The sequence below is a fragment of the Sinocyclocheilus grahami genome, unplaced genomic scaffold (assembly GCF_001515645.1).
Source record: "Sinocyclocheilus grahami isolate Dianchi unplaced genomic scaffold, SAMN03320097.WGS_v1.1 scaffold431.1, whole genome shotgun sequence".
Taxonomy (NCBI): Eukaryota; Metazoa; Chordata; class Actinopteri; order Cypriniformes; family Cyprinidae; genus Sinocyclocheilus; species Sinocyclocheilus grahami.
This window is the reverse complement of record NW_015505610.1, coordinates 1,255,974-1,275,611: the sequence shown is the minus strand read 5'-3', so window position 1 is coordinate 1,275,611 and position 19,638 is coordinate 1,255,974. Positions and strand designations below refer to the sequence as shown.

Here is a 19,638-nt window from a genome sequence, read left to right as displayed (position 1 = left end):
GTATAACTGTTGATTTCCCATTCTTCATTGTTGTTGCCTGTTTGCTTTTGCCTGTTTTTTGTTCACTTTTGGATATTTATGTATCAACAATCATTGAGTCAAACATTTAAACCAGGGTTCCACAATAAGCGGCCGGTGGGCCACATCTGGCCCGTGAGAGAAAAAAGTTTGGCCCGCGCTAATTTCAAATAATGTGGCATGAAAATTCAAACGCAGCATCAAAAAGCAACATTAACTTACATCGTGTCTACAACGGACGTGAGTGGCGCGGCGTGACGCAATAAAATACAATAGAACTCGTTATAATCAGTGATGCTGTCTTGGATGTGGCGCAACACGACAAATCCCTGACAGTAAACTGCTGACTCGTTCTATTTATAACGTACTGACACAATGTTCAAATGATTTGTAATGCTTTGTCGCATTCAGTGTAGATACGATGTGACCGCAAAAACATGGCGAGTGTGTAGAAAAGAAATGTGGACACGGAAAATAGATTATTCAGTGAGAGATTTATTTTGAGTGAGTGAGTGAGTGAGTGACTGATGTCTTTGTTGTGGAATACACATGTTGGATCGCAGTGAGTTCGCAGTTTTAAAGTACAAGTTTGCTTTAATTTATTTTCAAGATCTTAGGTAAAATATCTATTGTTGCTTTCACTACGGCTATAAAGATAACTTTATATAAAAGATAAATAATATTCAAACTCACATTAGACACTTTTATCATTGAATAAAGCACATAATCATTACCACAGATTATCACTGTTATATTTTGTATGTTGTTCCTGCCGCGACGTCGCAGAAAATAAAAATTTTCCTAAAATAGAATCCCATGTCGCTTATTGTCACGTGTCGTTGTCGCGGATGGTTAGGACAAAAACTACATGGAAAAGATACTTTTTATCTTTCATCATTGCATGGGTCAAAATGATTGATTTTTATTTTATGCCAAAAATCATTAGGATATTTAGTAAATTTCCTACTGTAAATATATTAAAACTTAATTTTTGATTAGTAATATGCATTGCTAAGAACTTCATTTGGACAACTTTAAAGGCGTTTTTCTCAACATTTTGATTTTTTTACACCCTCAGATTCCAGATATTCAAATAGTTGTATCTCGGCCAAATATTGTCCTATCCTAACAAACCACACCAATATGATGTATAACTCTCAGTTTCAGAAAAATGTACCCTTATGACTGGTTTTGTGGACCAGGGTCAAATTTTTTGTTTGTTCATTTGTTTTTAATATTCAACAAGCAAAGTTATTCTATATCTAAATAAAAAAATGTTCATAATTGTTTGAATAAAACAGACTACTGGGGAAAAACATCTGAATATTCATCTTGTGACCATTTTGTGATTATTTTAACAAAAGCAACAATAATATAATAATTGTAATAATAATAACAATTATATAGGGGTAAATTTAGGATAGTAAATATTATATAATTATATAGTATTATATATATATATATCAGTGGCCCTTGGCTTGGTATTGTTGGCAGAATTCGGCCCTCGGCGAAAACTAATTGAGGAACCCTGATTTAAACCAACCCAGCTGAGTAAAAAAAACAAGCGTTGTTTTATTTTTATTTATTTTTTTACCCAGTGCTGGGTTGCCAGAATGACCCAACGTTTTTTAGACTGTTTCATCTTGAAGACTAATGAAATTTGCTGTTGTATAAGCTGTTCTCAAATTAAAAAAAATGTTTGATGATCAGATTCTATATGCATGTCTGTGTGTGTGTTTACAGTTAATTCTGTAGTATCTGGCTAAAAAAGTGCTTTAAAAGAAACCAAGTCAATATGAAATCAAAATGAACCTATTTAATTTGTTAATACATCTTATCTAGTCTCATTTTAAATGATTTATAAGTCATTCCAAAGACAAAAAATCCACTTGTTCTGCCTCTTCCTTCCAACCACCTGCCACATTTGATTTTTAAAATATGCAAATATGTTACCTATACTCTACACACAAATTATATTTTATACTACATCCAGATTCAGTGTAACAAAGAACAGACAATAATACTTATTCTCTGTCTTAACTCTGTCATATACAAGCAGCAAATAGAAAGTGAAAGATAAATCAATTGTTCCCTTAAAGGTTTGGCTTTATGCAGAGATGAAGATAAATTGTGCAGAGGACACAACTCCAAACAAACAGTGTGCATTTACTTTTTTGGCTCAACTGCTTGGAGGGGAGATAACACAAGCTTTTAAGTCAGAATCAACAGTAGCCAAAGACAATGGGGTCACGTATGATGTAGAAAGCTTTTGATTTTGGGTTTAGATTCAGCCTGAAGAATTCTGCTATCTTCTACTTTTAAGTTAAAGATCAAGAGCACATGAAATTAATATTTTTGTTTTTTATGAAGGTAATTTGATGGTCATTTGTTTTGAGTAGCCTCCATGCACTCCATGCATGATCTGTAGCCACTAATGGTATCCAATTGAAATATCATAAGTACTGTTACTTCAGTACCAAGCTGACATTAACATACTGTACCATAAAATACCAGTCCAGAACCAAGTGCTGACTAAATTCATTATTCAAGTACTGTCTCACAGGTGGCTCCTTCAGGACACAACATGGTCAAAAATAGCTGAAAATAGCTTTCTCTTATTTTTTCTTGGTCATTCATTCAAAATATTTTTCTTCAAAAAATTGAACCTTTAAAGTTTTTTGACCTTATAATTTTTTTAAGATAGTCATTATTGACAAAGTATACATGCATCAACACTTAACCCCTCTTCATTTAGAACATTATACACTCGGGTATATTTCACATTTTCTTAATCTAAAAAAAAATAGAAAATGTACGTTTTATTCCTAGTTCAATGACTCCTAAATAAACTGTATTAGTCTCAAGGTCGTATACCACACATCTTTTAAATAACACGCTTGGAGCAATATCATAATGAAATGTTTGAGAAGCACAGCCTCCTTAAGTGCACATGCAAAAGCCAACATTATCTCTCTGAATACTACACCATGTCTTTTAATTTCTTGGTGTCTTCTCATTGACTAATGTCCACTTCAGACACTTACAGAACTTGAGAAACAGCAATATTTAAAGGTCTGACATGCTGAACATCAGCCGCTCAGGGCAGATTCACTGGCTTAGGTGTATCAGAAGATAAAATAAATTGTGCAGGCAGGACAATTGAGCAGTGATACCAATGATATCAACTGAAATACAGAAATTGAAGCAACAGGTCGCTGTCTCACAGTGCACTAGATGTTGTTCACTATTATCCACAGTAACTCCCACAAACAATTTGAGTAAAAAGTAAATTTCCCAAGTCACCCTGACAACACAGAAATAAATTGTTACTGGCACCTTGCCAGATGCAAGTGCACTTCCTGAGACAAAATTTGAAAGTGACCGTGTACAGAGTCCACTGAAAAAACTGAGGTGCAGAAATGCCAGCTCTGCTTTCCCAGCACCTCCTGTAAGAGGACTGAAAATCTGGCAGGCACTCAAGCGCTCTGCTAACTGCTTCGACCCAAACCGGAGCCTTGCTCAAAGGCGAATAAAACCAAAATCCCAAGCAGCTGTCATGACTGACTCTGTGCCAAAGGCTACAGGTGGTCCTACTGAACGCCTCCCACACAGTCAAGAGTATACATTTCACACTGAGCTAATATGTGAGAGTAAAATAAACTAAATAAAAATGCACTGAATTTTCATTTCGTGCCGACTTTAAAGGCAGCAGCTTATCAGCACAATCTGCAACACCTGTTCTTCCCCTCACTTTATTGGTTTGCTCTCTATTTATTGCCCTTCTGTCTTGTGCCAGATTGTTGTTTGCCTTTGTGCTTGCACCTTTTCACCCTATTCCCCCGTTTATTCCTGACAATCAGTCTTCTGGTTCTTGTTGGTTTTCTGGTTTCTGCCAGTTCCTTTTACTCAGCCCACTCAACTGGGCTTCAATTCAGCTCCTTTCTGATTCAGTCCGCCTTGTCTGCCAGCCCACACTCTTAAAAATAAAGAAGCTTGAAAGGTTCTTCACAGCGATGCCATTGAAAAACCATTTTTGGTTCCACAAATAACCATTCAGTCAAAGGTTCTTTAAAGAACCATCTCTTTCTTACCTTTTTATAATCTTAAGAACCTTCTTTCACCACAAAGAACCTTTTGTAAAACAGAAAGGTTCTTCAGATTTTTTATGGAACCATTTAGACAAAAAGGTTTTTGACGTATCCGACCGAACTACAAACTTTCCAGTGATGTCTGTGAGAAAGGTATATTCACTCAACAAGCTCGCGCATCTGCGCCGCCGCGTGCTCAATCCACTCAGCGTGATTTGCTTATCAACTCGCGCACATCAGCTATACAGGCGTTAATACTGAATGTTTAACATTATATTCATTGCATACATATACTTCGTAGACATCCTTAATCTCTAATAACTCCATTCTGCTATCTGTTGTTCTGTTGTCGGTGTTTCATTGTCTGAATATGGCACTGATCACATGCTGTGTGGTATCGGCGTTTGGTATCGGGGCATTTTAACGAGTATGAGTACGAGTACAGGAGCTCAGTATCGGGCCCGATACCGATACCAGTAGGTATCGGTGCATCCCTACAAATAACTAACATAAAAATAACTACATTTGGTTTCAAAAGCAAGTTATTCAGTATTTAATAAAAAAAATGTTTACCAATAAGCTGTATAACTGTTGATTTCCCATTCTTCATTGTTGTTGCCTGTTTGCTTTTGCCTGTTTTTTGTTCACTTTTGGATATTTATGTATCAACAATCATTGAGTCAAACATTTAAACCAGGGTTCCACAATAAGCGGCCGGTGGGCCACATCTGGCCCGTGAGAGAAAAAAGTTTGGCCCGCGCTAATTTCAAATAATGTGGCATGAAAATTCAAACGCAGCATCAAAAAGCAACATTAACTTACATCGTGTCTACAACGGACGTGAGTGGCGCGGCGTGACGCAATAAAATACAATAGAACTCGTTATAATCAGTGATGCTGTCTTGGATGTGGCGCAACACGACAAATCCCTGACAGTAAACTGCTGACTCGTTCTATTTATAACGTACTGACACAATGTTCAAATGATTTGTAATGCTTTGTCGCATTCAGTGTAGATACGATGTGACCGCAAAAACATGGCGAGTGTGTAGAAAAGAAATGTGGACACGGAAAATAGATTATTCAGTGAGAGATTTATTTTGAGTGAGTGAGTGAGTGAGTGACTGATGTCTTTGTTGTGGAATACACATGTTGGATCGCAGTGAGTTCGCAGTTTTAAAGTACAAGTTTGCTTTAATTTATTTTCAAGATCTTAGGTAAAATATCTATTGTTGCTTTCACTACGGCTATAAAGATAACTTTATATAAAAGATAAATAATATTCAAACTCACATTAGACACTTTTATCATTGAATAAAGCACATAATCATTACCACAGATTATCACTGTTATATTTTGTATGTTGTTCCTGCCGCGACGTCGCAGAAAATAAAAATTTTCCTAAAATAGAATCCCATGTCGCTTATTGTCACGTGTCGTTGTCGCGGATGGTTAGGACAAAAACTACATGGAAAAGATACTTTTTATCTTTCATCATTGCATGGGTCAAAATGATTGATTTTTATTTTATGCCAAAAATCATTAGGATATTTAGTAAATTTCCTACTGTAAATATATTAAAACTTAATTTTTGATTAGTAATATGCATTGCTAAGAACTTCATTTGGACAACTTTAAAGGCGTTTTTCTCAACATTTTGATTTTTTTACACCCTCAGATTCCAGATATTCAAATAGTTGTATCTCGGCCAAATATTGTCCTATCCTAACAAACCACACCAATATGATGTATAACTCTCAGTTTCAGAAAAATGTACCCTTATGACTGGTTTTGTGGACCAGGGTCAAATTTTTTGTTTGTTCATTTGTTTTTAATATTCAACAAGCAAAGTTATTCTATATCTAAATAAAAAAATGTTCATAATTGTTTGAATAAAACAGACTACTGGGGAAAAACATCTGAATATTCATCTTGTGACCATTTTGTGATTATTTTAACAAAAGCAACAATAATATAATAATTGTAATAATAATAACAATTATATAGGGGTAAATTTAGGATAGTAAATATTATATAATTATATAGTATTATATATATATATATCAGTGGCCCTTGGCTTGGTATTGTTGGCAGAATTCGGCCCTCGGCGAAAACTAATTGAGGAACCCTGATTTAAACCAACCCAGCTGAGTAAAAAAAACAAGCGTTGTTTTATTTTTATTTATTTTTTTACCCAGTGCTGGGTTGCCAGAATGACCCAACGTTTTTTAGACTGTTTCATCTTGAAGACTAATGAAATTTGCTGTTGTATAAGCTGTTCTCAAATTAAAAAAAATGTTTGATGATCAGATTCTATATGCATGTCTGTGTGTGTGTTTACAGTTAATTCTGTAGTATCTGGCTAAAAAAGTGCTTTAAAAGAAACCAAGTCAATATGAAATCAAAATGAACCTATTTAATTTGTTAATACATCTTATCTAGTCTCATTTTAAATGATTTATAAGTCATTCCAAAGACAAAAAATCCACTTGTTCTGCCTCTTCCTTCCAACCACCTGCCACATTTGATTTTTAAAATATGCAAATATGTTACCTATACTCTACACACAAATTATATTTTATACTACATCCAGATTCAGTGTAACAAAGAACAGACAATAATACTTATTCTCTGTCTTAACTCTGTCATATACAAGCAGCAAATAGAAAGTGAAAGATAAATCAATTGTTCCCTTAAAGGTTTGGCTTTATGCAGAGATGAAGATAAATTGTGCAGAGGACACAACTCCAAACAAACAGTGTGCATTTACTTTTTTGGCTCAACTGCTTGGAGGGGAGATAACACAAGCTTTTAAGTCAGAATCAACAGTAGCCAAAGACAATGGGGTCACGTATGATGTAGAAAGCTTTTGATTTTGGGTTTAGATTCAGCCTGAAGAATTCTGCTATCTTCTACTTTTAAGTTAAAGATCAAGAGCACATGAAATTTATATTTTTGTTTTTTATGAAGGTAATTTGATGGTCATTTGTTTTGAGTAGCCTCCATGCACTCCATGCATGATCTGTAGCCACTAATGGTATCCAATTGAAATATCATAAGTACTGTTACTTCAGTACCAAGCTGACATTAACATACTGTACCATAAAATACCAGTCCAGAACCAAGTGCTGACTAAATTCATTATTCAAGTACTGTCTCACAGGTGGCTCCTTCAGGACACAACATGGTCAAAAATAGCTGAAAATAGCTTTCTCTTATTTTTTCTTGGTCATTCATTCAAAATATTTTTCTTCAAAAAATTGAACCTTTAAAGTTTTTTGACCTTATAATTTTTTTAAGATAGTCATTATTGACAAAGTATACATGCATCAACACTTAACCCCTCTTCATTTAGAACATTATACACTCGGGTATATTTCACATTTTCTTAATCTAAAAAAAAATAGAAAATGTACGTTTTATTCCTAGTTCAATGACTCCTAAATAAACTGTATTAGTCTCAAGGTCGTATACCACACATCTTTTAAATAACACGCTTGGAGCAATATCATAATGAAATGTTTGAGAAGCACAGCCTCCTTAAGTGCACATGCAAAAGCCAACATTATCTCTCTGAATACTACACCATGTCTTTTAATTTCTTGGTGTCTTCTCATTGACTAATGTCCACTTCAGACACTTACAGAACTTGAGAAACAGCAATATTTAAAGGTCTGACATGCTGAACATCAGCCGCTCAGGGCAGATTCACTGGCTTAGGTGTATCAGAAGATAAAATAAATTGTGCAGGCAGGACAATTGAGCAGTGATACCAATGATATCAACTGAAATACAGAAATTGAAGCAACAGGTCGCTGTCTCACAGTGCACTAGATGTTGTTCACTATTATCCACAGTAACTCCCACAAACAATTTGAGTAAAAAGTAAATTTCCCAAGTCACCCTGACAACACAGAAATAAATTGTTACTGGCACCTTGCCAGTTGCAAGTGCACTTCCTGAGACAAAATTTGAAAGTGACCGTGTACAGAGTCCACTGAAAAAACTGAGGTGCAGAAATGCCAGCTCTGCTTTCCCAGCACCTCCTGTAAGAGGACTGAAAATCTGGCAGGCACTCAAGCGCTCTGCTAACTGCTTCGACCCAAACCGGAGCCTTGCTCAAAGGCGAATAAAACCAAAATCCCAAGCAGCTGTCATGACTGACTCTGTGCCAAAGGCTACAGGTGGTCCTACTGAACGCCTCCCACACAGTCAAGAGTATACATTTCACACTGAGCTAATATGTGAGAGTAAAATAAACTAAATAAAAATGCACTGAATTTTCATTTCGTGCCGACTTTAAAGGCAGCAGCTTATCAGCACAATCTGCAACACCTGTTCTTCCCCTCACTTTATTGGTTTGCTCTCTATTTATTGCCCTTCTGTCTTGTGCCAGATTGTTGTTTGCCTTTGTGCTTGCACCTTTTCACCCTATTCCCCCGTTTTTTCCTGACAATCAGTCTTCTGGTTCTTGTTGGTTTTCTGGTTTCTGCCAGTTCCTTTTACTCAGCCCACTCAACTGGGCTTCAATTCAGCTCCTTTCTGATTCAGTCCGCCTTGTCTGCCAGCCCACACTCTTAAAAATAAAGAAGCTTGAAAGGTTCTTCACAGCGATGCCATTGAAAAACTTTTTTGGTTCCACAAATAACCATTCAGTCAAAGGTTCTTTAAAGAACCATCTCTTTCTTACCTTTTTATAATCTTAAGAAGCTTCTTTTCGCCACAAAGAAGTTCTTTATGGAACCATTTAGACAAAAAGGTTCTTCTATGGCATCGTGAAGCACCTTTATTTTTAAGACTGCATACTAGCCCCTGGCTTTGACCTACCCTGACTAGGCATGGGCCGATTACCGGTATTAAGGTATACCGCGATTTGAAAATGTCAGGGTTTCAAAACCACTAACATTTTCCGTTATACCATTCCTGCGGTATGCGCTGTTTTTCATATCTCCTCAAAGACTTTTCACCCTATTCCCCCGTTTATTCCTGACAATCAGTCTTCTGGTTCTTGTTGGTTTTCTGGTTTCTGCCAGTTCCTTTTACTCAGCCCACTCAACTGGGCTTCAATTCAGCTCCTTTCTGATTCAGTCCGCCTTGTCTGCCAGCCCACACTCTTAAAAATAAAGAAGCTTGAAAGGTTCTTCACAGCGATGCCATTGAAAAACCATTTTTGGTTCCACAAATAACCATTCAGTCAAAGGTTCTTTAAAGAACCATCTCTTTCTTACCTTTTTATAATCTTAAGAGGCTTCTTTTCGCCACAAAGAAGTTCTTTATGGAACCATTTAGACAAAAAGGTTCTTCTATGGCATCGTGAAGCACCTTTATTTTTAAGACTGCATACTAGCCCCTGGCTTTGACCTACCCTGACTAGGCATGGGCCGATTACCGGTATTAAGGTATACCGCGATTTGAAAATGTCAGGGTTTCAAAACCACTAACATTTTCCGTTATACCATTCCTGCGGTATGCGCTGTTTTTCATGTCTCCTCAAAGACTGAAAGTGTAGGAATCCATCAGGTTGAGTGCAGTGTAGAAAGTAACATGCTCCCTCCCCCTCCTGTTGGTGCGAGCGAGTGGTCAGTCACGTGTGTGTATGACAACCGAAGGAGCTTCCCCTGGAACTTACGCGATCGGCAGCTGGCCGTTTATTGTTTTATTGCAGCCAATCTCTGTTCTGGACTTGCACAAACTGCATTGCAATGCATATAATTTTCCAAATGTCATTTATGTGAAAATATGTAGTATGTAAACGCCCGTTAACAGGCCAGAGATGCTGAAGACAGACGCACAGAGAAAAATACTGTAGCAGGCAGATCACTCACTGTTCATGATGCATGAACTATTGGAAGAAAATCCTAAATATTGATTTGGGGGTTTATATGAATGTGTTTCTGAGGGGAACTGACTGTCTTCAGAAACATTTAGATGGTATTTTCTTTTCATCTCGTCTTTGTATAATTCACATTAAAGTCAGCATGAAACAGAAGTAGCAATTGCCTTTTTTTCTCTACTGTGACGTCTATCCGAGTGAAACGGCATTGTTGTTTGCCTTTGTGCTTGCACCTTTTCACCCTATTCCCCCGTTTTTTCCTGACAATCAGTCTTCTGGTTCTTGTTGGTTTTCTGGTTTCTGCCAGTTCCTTTTACTCAGCCCACTCAACTGGGCTTCAATTCAGCTCCTTTCTGATTCAGTCCGCCTTGTCTGCCAGCCCACACTCTTAAAAATAAAGAAGCTTGAAGGTTCTTCACAGCGATGCCATTGAAAAACCATTTTTGGTTCCACAAATAACCATTCAGTCAAAGGTTCTTTAAAGAACCATCTCTTTCTTACCTTTTTATAATCTTAAGAAGCTTCTTTTCGCCACAAAGAAGTTCTTTATGGAACCATTTAGACAAAAAGGTTCTTCTATGGCATCGTGAAGCACCTTTATTTTTAAGACTGCATACTAGCCCCTGGCTTTGACCTACCCTGACTAGGCATGGGCCGATTACCGGTATTAAGGTATACCGCGATTTGAAAATGTCAGGGTTTCAAAACCACTAACATTTTCCGTTATACCATTCCTGCGGTATGCGCTGTTTTTCATATCTCCTCAAAGACTGAAAGTGTAGGAATCCATCAGGTTGAGTGCAGTGTAGAGAGTAACATGCTCCCTCCCCCTCCTGTTGGTGCGAGCGAGTGGTCAGTCACGTGTGTGTATGACAACCGAAGGAGCTTCCCCTGGAACTTACGCGATCGGCAGCTGGCCGTTTATTGTTTTATTGCAGCCAATCTCTGTTCTGGACTTGCACAAACTGCATTGCAATGCATATAATTTTCCAAATGTCATTTATGTGAAAATATGTAGTATGTAAACGCCCGTTAACAGGCCAGAGATGCTGAAGACAGACGCACAGAGAAAAATACTGTAGCAGGCAGATCACTCACTGTTCATGATGCATGAACTATTGGAAGAAAATCCTAAATATTGATTTGGGGGTTTATATGAATGTGTTTCTGAGGGGAACTGACTGTCTTCAGAAACATTTAGATGGTATTTTCTTTTCATCTCGTCTTTGTATAATTCACATTAAAGTCAGCATGAAACAGAAGTAGCAATTGCCTTTTTTTCTCTACTGTGACGTCTATCCGAGTGAAACGGCATCTGAAATGAGAGGGCGGGACTTGATATCGTCCTTCGGGAATTGATTGGATCGTTGGAAGTTGGGGCGTTGAACTGTGAAACCGTGATATTTTTGCTTAAGGTTATCATACCATCAAAATCTCATACCGGCCCATGCCTAACCCTGACTCTGCTTCCTGCCTCTACCACCTACTCAGAATATCATTTGTGTTACTCAGATCTCTGCTCTGCCTGACCACAATCCTAGCTTGACCCTGTCTGCATCCACCTGCTGAACTCTCCTGGCCCCTATAATGTTTTCACTTCTCCATTTGGATTTTCTCTCTGAGTCAAAGTGTTGGTGTCAATAAAGCCCTTATCACATACACATTGAAATGCTTGTGATAAGGCTAAAGTCACAGAATCGAAGACAGCACAGCACAATCACAAACACAAGCATATAGGATATACTGTATAAACAAAGCAATCTTGGTAACACTTTATTTTGCTAATCCACTTTAGACATTCTACTACCTATAAGTAACTTTGTAACCAGTCTTTAGAGTATTCGCAGACTGTCTGCTGAATGTGTGTATCACTTTATTTTGATGGTCACTCAACAGATTTTCTCCTTACTTTAAGTAACTTAGCAAGTGCATGTCAACTTATTCCACTAACCCTAACCCTAACCCTAACCTAATACTCCAATGAGAGTTAGTTGACATGTAGTTGCAAAGTTACTTATAGTTGGTAAAATGTCTGAAGTGGATTATCAAAAAGCTGAATGTGTGTATCACTTTATTTTGATGGTCACTCAACAGATTTTCTCCTTACTTTAAGTAACTTAGCAAGTGCATGTCAACTTATTCCACTAACCCTAACCCTAACCTAATACTCCAATGAGAGTTAGTTGACATGTAGTTGCAAAGTTACTTATAGTTGGTAAAATGTCTGAAGTGGATTATCAAAATAAAGTGCAACAATCTAAAAATAAAATACAAATTAAGTGTATGGCATATATTGTTGCAGTATCATACCTGCTTCTGAGCCCTTAACATTTGCAATTATAAAAAATAATCCCTCCCCTATGTTTTCAAGTATGCCACACAAACGTGTTGTTTTGTTATCCATTATGTCTATTTTATGTATATTACTCAACACTCTAGCCCCATCAGACATTTTCACACATGAGCATATGGAATATAGAGCCATATCACGCTCCTGCTCATGTAATGCTGTTCATTTAATTTCTGGCTCATTTGAGATGAGACTGAAACCCACATTTACTCATGGCTCAAACCTTGCCAAAGGCATCAACAGCAGTGACTTGGTTACTCGAGAACTGCTGGGACAAGATCAGTCTGATTCACAAACAAATAATACTATTTTAGGAACTGGTCATATATCATCATTGTTTATTTTGTAGCTTGCAGTGCAGTAAAAAGTATGCTTTAAAATTAATAATGTAAAAGTTCCCCAACATGAAAAGAGTATAAATACTAGAAAAATATGAAGTAAAAGTACTGTCCACCTTTGAATCAATGTAATTAATAGCTAACGAACAAACGCTCACATGCAGAATGAAAAACAAATGAGAATGCACCTGTATGTATTATCAGTAGCTCACCCACTGAGACTGGCTGCCTTTGGGCAAACACCTGAGATGCAAAGCATCTGTGTGTGTGGTGTGAAAGCACAGTCTTCTGAAGACAACCTGAACTACACTTGACTTTTTGTAGACTGCTTAATTCTAAAAGCATTTTACACATATTATGCCAGGCTTGAATGCTCTATGTCAGAGTGCACTTGTAGCTATGCAAACTTAATTTCACACATTGTATCATTTGTAAATTTGTCAGAACACAATTCAAAAGTGTGCTGCACATTCTCAGCCTTGCCACAAGGGGTGCTATAACAATTATCAGCACAACTGTCTTCTTCTATTAGCAGCTTATTCAGTCAGGTCAATTACTGTAATGTCAGAGCAGTTTCTTTTAAAGTTATATGGGGGTGGGTGATATGACCAAATCTTATAAACACAGTTTCTGTATGCTTCGTGCGTGCATTAGACCGTGTGAGTACTGCATCTTAAAGCTGCAGTCCGTAACTTTTTTGGTTAAAAATTATCCACATAACTACATAACCAGACAGTGTTCAAAACTATCGCCTTACTTTAGCCCGATTCACAACGGTTAGTTTATAACAATGTTTTCTTATTTGAGTGGTACGGGTAGGTTTTCGCGGGAAATTCGAGCATGGCACTGCGTCATTACGTCACGTTTGTAAACATAAAGAAGTTGTCCCGGCTACTAGGCTATCGCATGTGAGGATCCTGCAGGTGGCCAATCGTTTATTGAGAGAGTCGGACTCATAACCCAAAGTTTGTGGGTTCGAGTCTCGTACCGGCAGGAATTGTAGGTGGGGGGAGTGAATGTACAGCGCTCTCTCCCACCTTCAATACCACGACTGAGGTGCCCTTGAGCAAGGCACTGAACCCCCAACTGCTCCCCGGGCGCCGCAGCATAAATGGCTGCCCACTGCTCCGGGTGTGTTCACGGTGTGTGTGTGTTCACTGCTGTGTGTGTGTTCACTGCTGTGTAACATTAATCATTTGAGAATAAAGTATAACAATAATAATAATTTGAACGGTTTGATGTGATATGAGCTAACCGATCTTTAGATTTAATCACCATTGGTAGCGAGATTTATGGTAGTGCTTTTTTCCTCAGTTGGTCAGAACAAACGTGGCAGACTTGTTACTTACTTAAAATTCTTATTTGGGTCATATTCCAATACGTAGGCTAGAATCTGTGATTGCGAAGTACAGTAAATATCCCCACAGGTGCGGTGACTGACTGCCACACATACTCTTCAGAACATTAGATTCATCCACGCTGGAGCCGTGCCAACTCACAACCCATGCAAGCTAGATAATTCCACTAACAGCTGCAATTCCAGGTTTTCAGACAGAGATGGCGACAAAGAGGCAAAACGTACGGACTGCAGCTTTAAGAACTCTTTTTAACATCAAGCACGACCTGCACTGTATTTTCTTATTCAGGCATTGTTTCTTTAATGCTTTAACTTGTCAAAACCTGTGCGACTATATTTACATACAGTGTTTTACACAAAATAATACAAACTCACACTGCTCAGCCTGTTGTGGCTAGCAACCTGAATAACAACAAATCTGATGTAAATGTACAGACATTTGAAGGTAACTCTATCGCCCCCTATGGGACTGCATTTGTGACTGTGTATACAGACTTCCACCCACAAATGATCACCTGTTTACACCAAGGATGATAACTATAATGTTCTAATTCTAATACAATAGGGATGTCCACACAACAACTATAATAATAATGTCACAGTGTAACAATATCGGTTGATTCACATTCAGAACTATGTTTTTTTCCAGCTGTTGAACTATAAAAACAATGAGCTTGAGCATTTAAAGCACCAGAGGACATAACTGCAGTGCATGCTTATAATAAATATAATGATATCTTGTGTTGTTTTGTATATTAATATAGTTATCGTTATCCTTCTTAGTGGGCCTTTAGACTTGGAACACATTTTTGTACTGAATTTGATCAAACAAACAAAACAAAATAAATCAAGAAATTTTAATTGCATGATTATAATATGTTTCGGGAGTCACTGTTTTAAGGCCCAAAGAATTGGGCTATAAACCCTTGGAAATCAGATCAAATCTAAGCAGCCTACATCAATGTTTCTTTGTGCCTGTGCCCTTGACTATGAATGAGGCGTATATGTGCTGATGAAGAGAGGAAAAAAGGAAAAGAGCAGGAGAAGAAAAACAGGAACTCCCTAAGGCCTTTCATAGGTTACACAAACAGAAGCAGTACCTGAGAGTACCCTTTGAACCTGGCATCAAACAGACACATGTACATGGAAGCACATGCCTCCAGATCTCAGACCATTGGCCATTATTGTAGACAGGAGGATCAGTGTTGAGCAGCATTTAGCCCAGTTTAGCACTCCATTTGGACTCAAATAAATCAAGGCTGTTGGAGAGAGGCCTCCATTATGAGTGCAGGGGCCCCGCAGTGAGCTGTCATTCACTGGCCAGCCACCTTCACCTTTCAACTGCTAATTACAGGGAGCCACACAGCTCACAGTGAAATGCACACACATACAGAAGCCTTTTTAAAGCTCTCTTACGAGGAAAAATATTTGTGAGAAACATCGACGGTCGGTGCTCTCTAGACCTCAACACATCTCTCAAGAATCACATTCCTCAAGAATTCTTGTTGATCCCGAATTTAGAAGCAAAGGGATTTATCCACACAAATAAATGATCAGAGGAATGAGAGTGGGATTAAGAAGGAATGAGCAAGTGAAATCTTATCTGCCCACAAGCATCCAGAGCATCAGACACATGGTAGATGACAACCCACAGACTGTTAATGTGTAATGATGGAGATGCATCTACTTTCTATGAGTGACATGAACATGTTGTGTAACAAAAAATATGTCATCGGAAAAGCATGTCAACAACTCAACAGTGTATTCATCTCTGAATCCTGAAAGTTTTTTTTAAAGCAACTGTGCAATGCTGAGTTTGGTAATAGACATTCAGTGCCTTGTTCTAAATGCCAGTCAGAAACAAATCTAATGGCTAAGAATGCACACTACTGTTTAAAAGTTTGTTGTCAATTCAATTTTGTATGCTTTTAATATAATTTAATATAATGTGTCCCTACTGAATAAAAATTTGTTTAATGTGCCCCTATTATGGATTTTTGAAAATGACATTTCATGCAGTGTGTAACACAGCTCTAAGTGAATGAAAACATCCTGCAAAGTCTTAAATCTGAAAGTGCACCGTGTATAAAGTTATTGTCTCTCAAAAGAAAGAGTTGACTCTGAATCATTGAAACGAGTCGTTTTTAAAACGAATCCCAAGCCGTTTCATGTTGAGGTCAACATGAAACATTAGCATATTGCCCGCCCACTTGTTGGTCTTTTCGTGTTGGTCTGAATGAAAATGCAAATTCATTCTTTGCCACTAGGTGCCACTTTTGGAGTGGTAAAAATAGCAGTTTCCCCAGTAACGGCTGTACACAAAGCAGCACTGCGCTCACAAACGCTGCTTTATCAGGCATTACAGGCATGATGAAATGAAAATGAGACCAATCGGACCAATCACCGCAGATTAGCGTCACGCAAAGGAGGGGTTTGGAAAAATGAATCGTTGAGCGAATCGTTTGGGAGTCATTGAGCAATTAAGGTAAAAATAAATTCATATTATAAGACGATGAAAGTGTTTTTTGACCTTGCATGCATGTCAACCTGTTGTTGGGGACTCCCAAAACCAAAATATGGACCTTTCATTACCCATAATAGGGGCACTTTAAAATAAAAATCTTAACTGATTTTAAACTTTTGAACAGAAGCGTACAAAAATGTTCTGGTGCTTTCTGTACAACTCACTTGCAACCTGCAGACAGATGGTCTGGCCGAGAGGTTCAACCAAACACTGAAGTAAATGCTATGGTGGGTGGAGGCCAAGGACGGGCCCAAGTGTAACTTCACGCTATATGTTATATGGCATCAGGCAGGTGTCCAGCAGCCCAAGGGCCTACTTGACATCAAAAGTAAGGCTTGGGAACAGCACCCCACTCCCCATCATACTGTCATCAAATATGCACAGTATGGGACTTGATGTAATTGGTACAGGAATAACTGGCTGAGCTTCAGCAGAAAGTCAACCACCAGTCGGCAAAACTGATTGCTTTTTAAGGTGCGGTCACATTAACAAAATTTTGCATTCATTGTCTGTCGTCAATAGTGTCTATCTGTGACTTTGTGCATTTATTATTCGAAATCTCACACAATAAATGAAAAATCAGTCAGACTTGAGAGAGATCTTCAAATAGGTGATGTAATTGGTACAGGAATAACTGGCTGAGCTTCAGCAGAAAGTCAACCACCAGTCGGCAAAACTGATTGCTTTTTAAGGTGCGGTCACATTAACAAAATTTTGCATTCATTGTCTGTCGTCAATAGTGTCTATCTGTGACTTTGTGCATTTATTATTCGAAATCTCACACAATAAATGAAAAATCAGTCAGACCCACACATACGCAATGGATAAAATGCATTGCATGTCTTGAAATGTATCCTAAAAATTTAGCTTTTAGGAAAAGAAATATGAAACATTTATATTGCATTTCAGAGGCTTTGTGATTAATCTCAATAAAACTATAAAACTATTTCTAAAGTCCACTACACATTAAACACTGCCTGCAGTATGTCAATATGTGTGCATGTCTCTAAGAGGTCTGTTACCTGACCCAAGCCAAGCCTGATGGGTTTCTGTTCAGGTTCAGGTTAATGTTTATTGAACAGCCTCTTGTTTGGGTTTGTAAGTAAAGAACAGGTAATAATGTTGTAAATAATGTACGGTTTCTTGCACAGACCAATAGTTTCTCTTCATAAGACCACAATATATCGACAGGAGCCAAAGGTACTAATTTTGTGTTTCTTAATATGCTTTTTTATTCTCAAAGACAGGCAGCCGCTGACTTGCATTTTATGAATCACAAAAGACCACCGTTACCACAGTGTACTTAAAAAAAAAAAAGAAAAAAAAAAGGCACCTACATCTTGGATGGCCTGAGGGTGAATAAATTAACAGCAAATTTTCATTTTTTGGGTGAACTGTCCCTTTCATCTCTAGTATGTCTTTGTGTAATTGTGCTTACTTGGCGGTAGGTTCCCTCCATCAGTGTGTCCAGGTTTTGAAGTGGCCCTGGGGTTTTGTCTTTAAAGCGGGTCAGTAGACGGCGCTGGATGGCCCTGAACTGGACAGCTCTCTCCGACAGCAAATCCTGATACTTCTGCGCATTCACACGAAGCTACAAATATTCCCACAAAATGAGAAAACATTACTCAGAGGGTTATGTTTTCATGTCATACAGTACTTATTTAGGATGCAACTATATGCTTCCATATGTCAAGAATCTGATTTAAATATGTGTGACCATGTGAGAAACTTCACACCTCAAAGTGGTGGTCCACTGTCTCAAAGTACTCAGGCAGCGGAATTGGTCCAGTAAAGCTGTTCTGAAAGTCTTTGACTCCAAGGGAGGCAAAGTGCCGGTCGAAACGCTGCACCAGCTCCTTGGCTACTAGCCAGATATCCTCAAAGCTCTCGCTCTGGATCCTGTAACGCTCTGCAGAGAGTCAACACACACTCACATAAAGAGAGAGACAGAGCAGTGCTATCAGCCTTCCGTCTCCCGCACCTGTAATTAGCTCATGACAACCTGAAACAGATCACAGGGCTTCCTCGCATGATGGATGTGAGAGTTAGTGAAGCGTGTGTTTGTGTGTCGCGGCGTCGATCCACACTGGCACCACAACAAAACTTTCATTACAGGATTTGACTGACCCTTTTGTTGTGGAAATACACAACCATGGTGGCTCTTTCACCTAATACTGTACCTGATTCTTAAATTCCCAGCACTAGTTTACAAATATCGATGCAGATTTAACACATTTTCAGTCTACACTGCCATTCTTCAAGATACTTTGAAGAATAAATATCAATCAAGGATAGAAGATGGATTTTCTTTCTGAGATTTCTCTACATGTTGTTTCTCCTTCTTTGTCTTCAAACAGAGTTTTTCTTTGTTGCTGTCACCATGTGCTTGTCTTCATGAAACAGATTTTGAAACATTTCCTCTGATTAAAGGGGTGGCTGACTGTTTTATTTTTTTCTAGGCTTGATTGTGTTTATGGGGTGACGTCTATTTTTAAAAACGCATTATTTTTTTACATAACCTATTCTTTTTCAACATTTACTTTTATTCTACACTGCTCTGTCCCTTCTCCTTTGAACGCTCTGATGATTTCCTGATTTTATGAAGCCTCTCCGTCAGAAATACGTAATGGGCTCAGATTGGTTAGCTGACCCAGTGTGTTGTGATTCGCTAAACCGCCTCTAGTGCACGTCTAACGATCGTGCAGAACCTGTGCAATGGCTCTTAATGGTATGTTTTTGTTTGTTGTTGTCTCATACTTTTAGATAAGCTGTTATTTGTAAATGCTACTGCTTAAGTTAGCTTTTAATATACGGTTTTATCCTGATTAAAGCTGTGATACAGCATGGCAACCGCATGCGCATCCATATTTAACGCTTCTAGCTATGTGAAAAATATCTGTCTGTCTATACACATAAAGTGTATAATTGGAACACAGTCCATTGATGGAGCTGATGAGAGAGAGCGATGCAGAGCAGACCAGGAGGACATGAGGAACAGTATTAAGAACCGCTGCTTTAGAACTTTGATTTTGAAACTTGTGAATTCATTAGAATCGTTAGAAGACAGAAACGCGATTCATGTAAGAATCGATTTTTTCGTGCACCCCAAGTTTTGACGCCATGGCAACAA

At 38.1% G+C, this 19,638-nt stretch overlaps 1 protein-coding gene across 1 annotated transcript in view; it reads right to left on the bottom strand.

The window, feature by feature from the left end:
* Positions 1-19,638, bottom strand: part of LOC107551747 (protein PTHB1-like) — a 163,577-nt gene that overhangs the window by 96,581 nt on the left and 47,358 nt on the right. Inside the window, exons 16-17 of the mRNA XM_016233472.1 lie at positions 18,245-18,417; positions 17,947-18,099 (exon numbers count right to left, since the gene is read on the bottom strand). Of these exons, the coding sequence (XP_016088958.1) occupies positions 17,947-18,099; positions 18,245-18,417 (326 nt within the window). The remainder of the gene's footprint in view (positions 1-17,946; positions 18,100-18,244; positions 18,418-19,638) is intronic.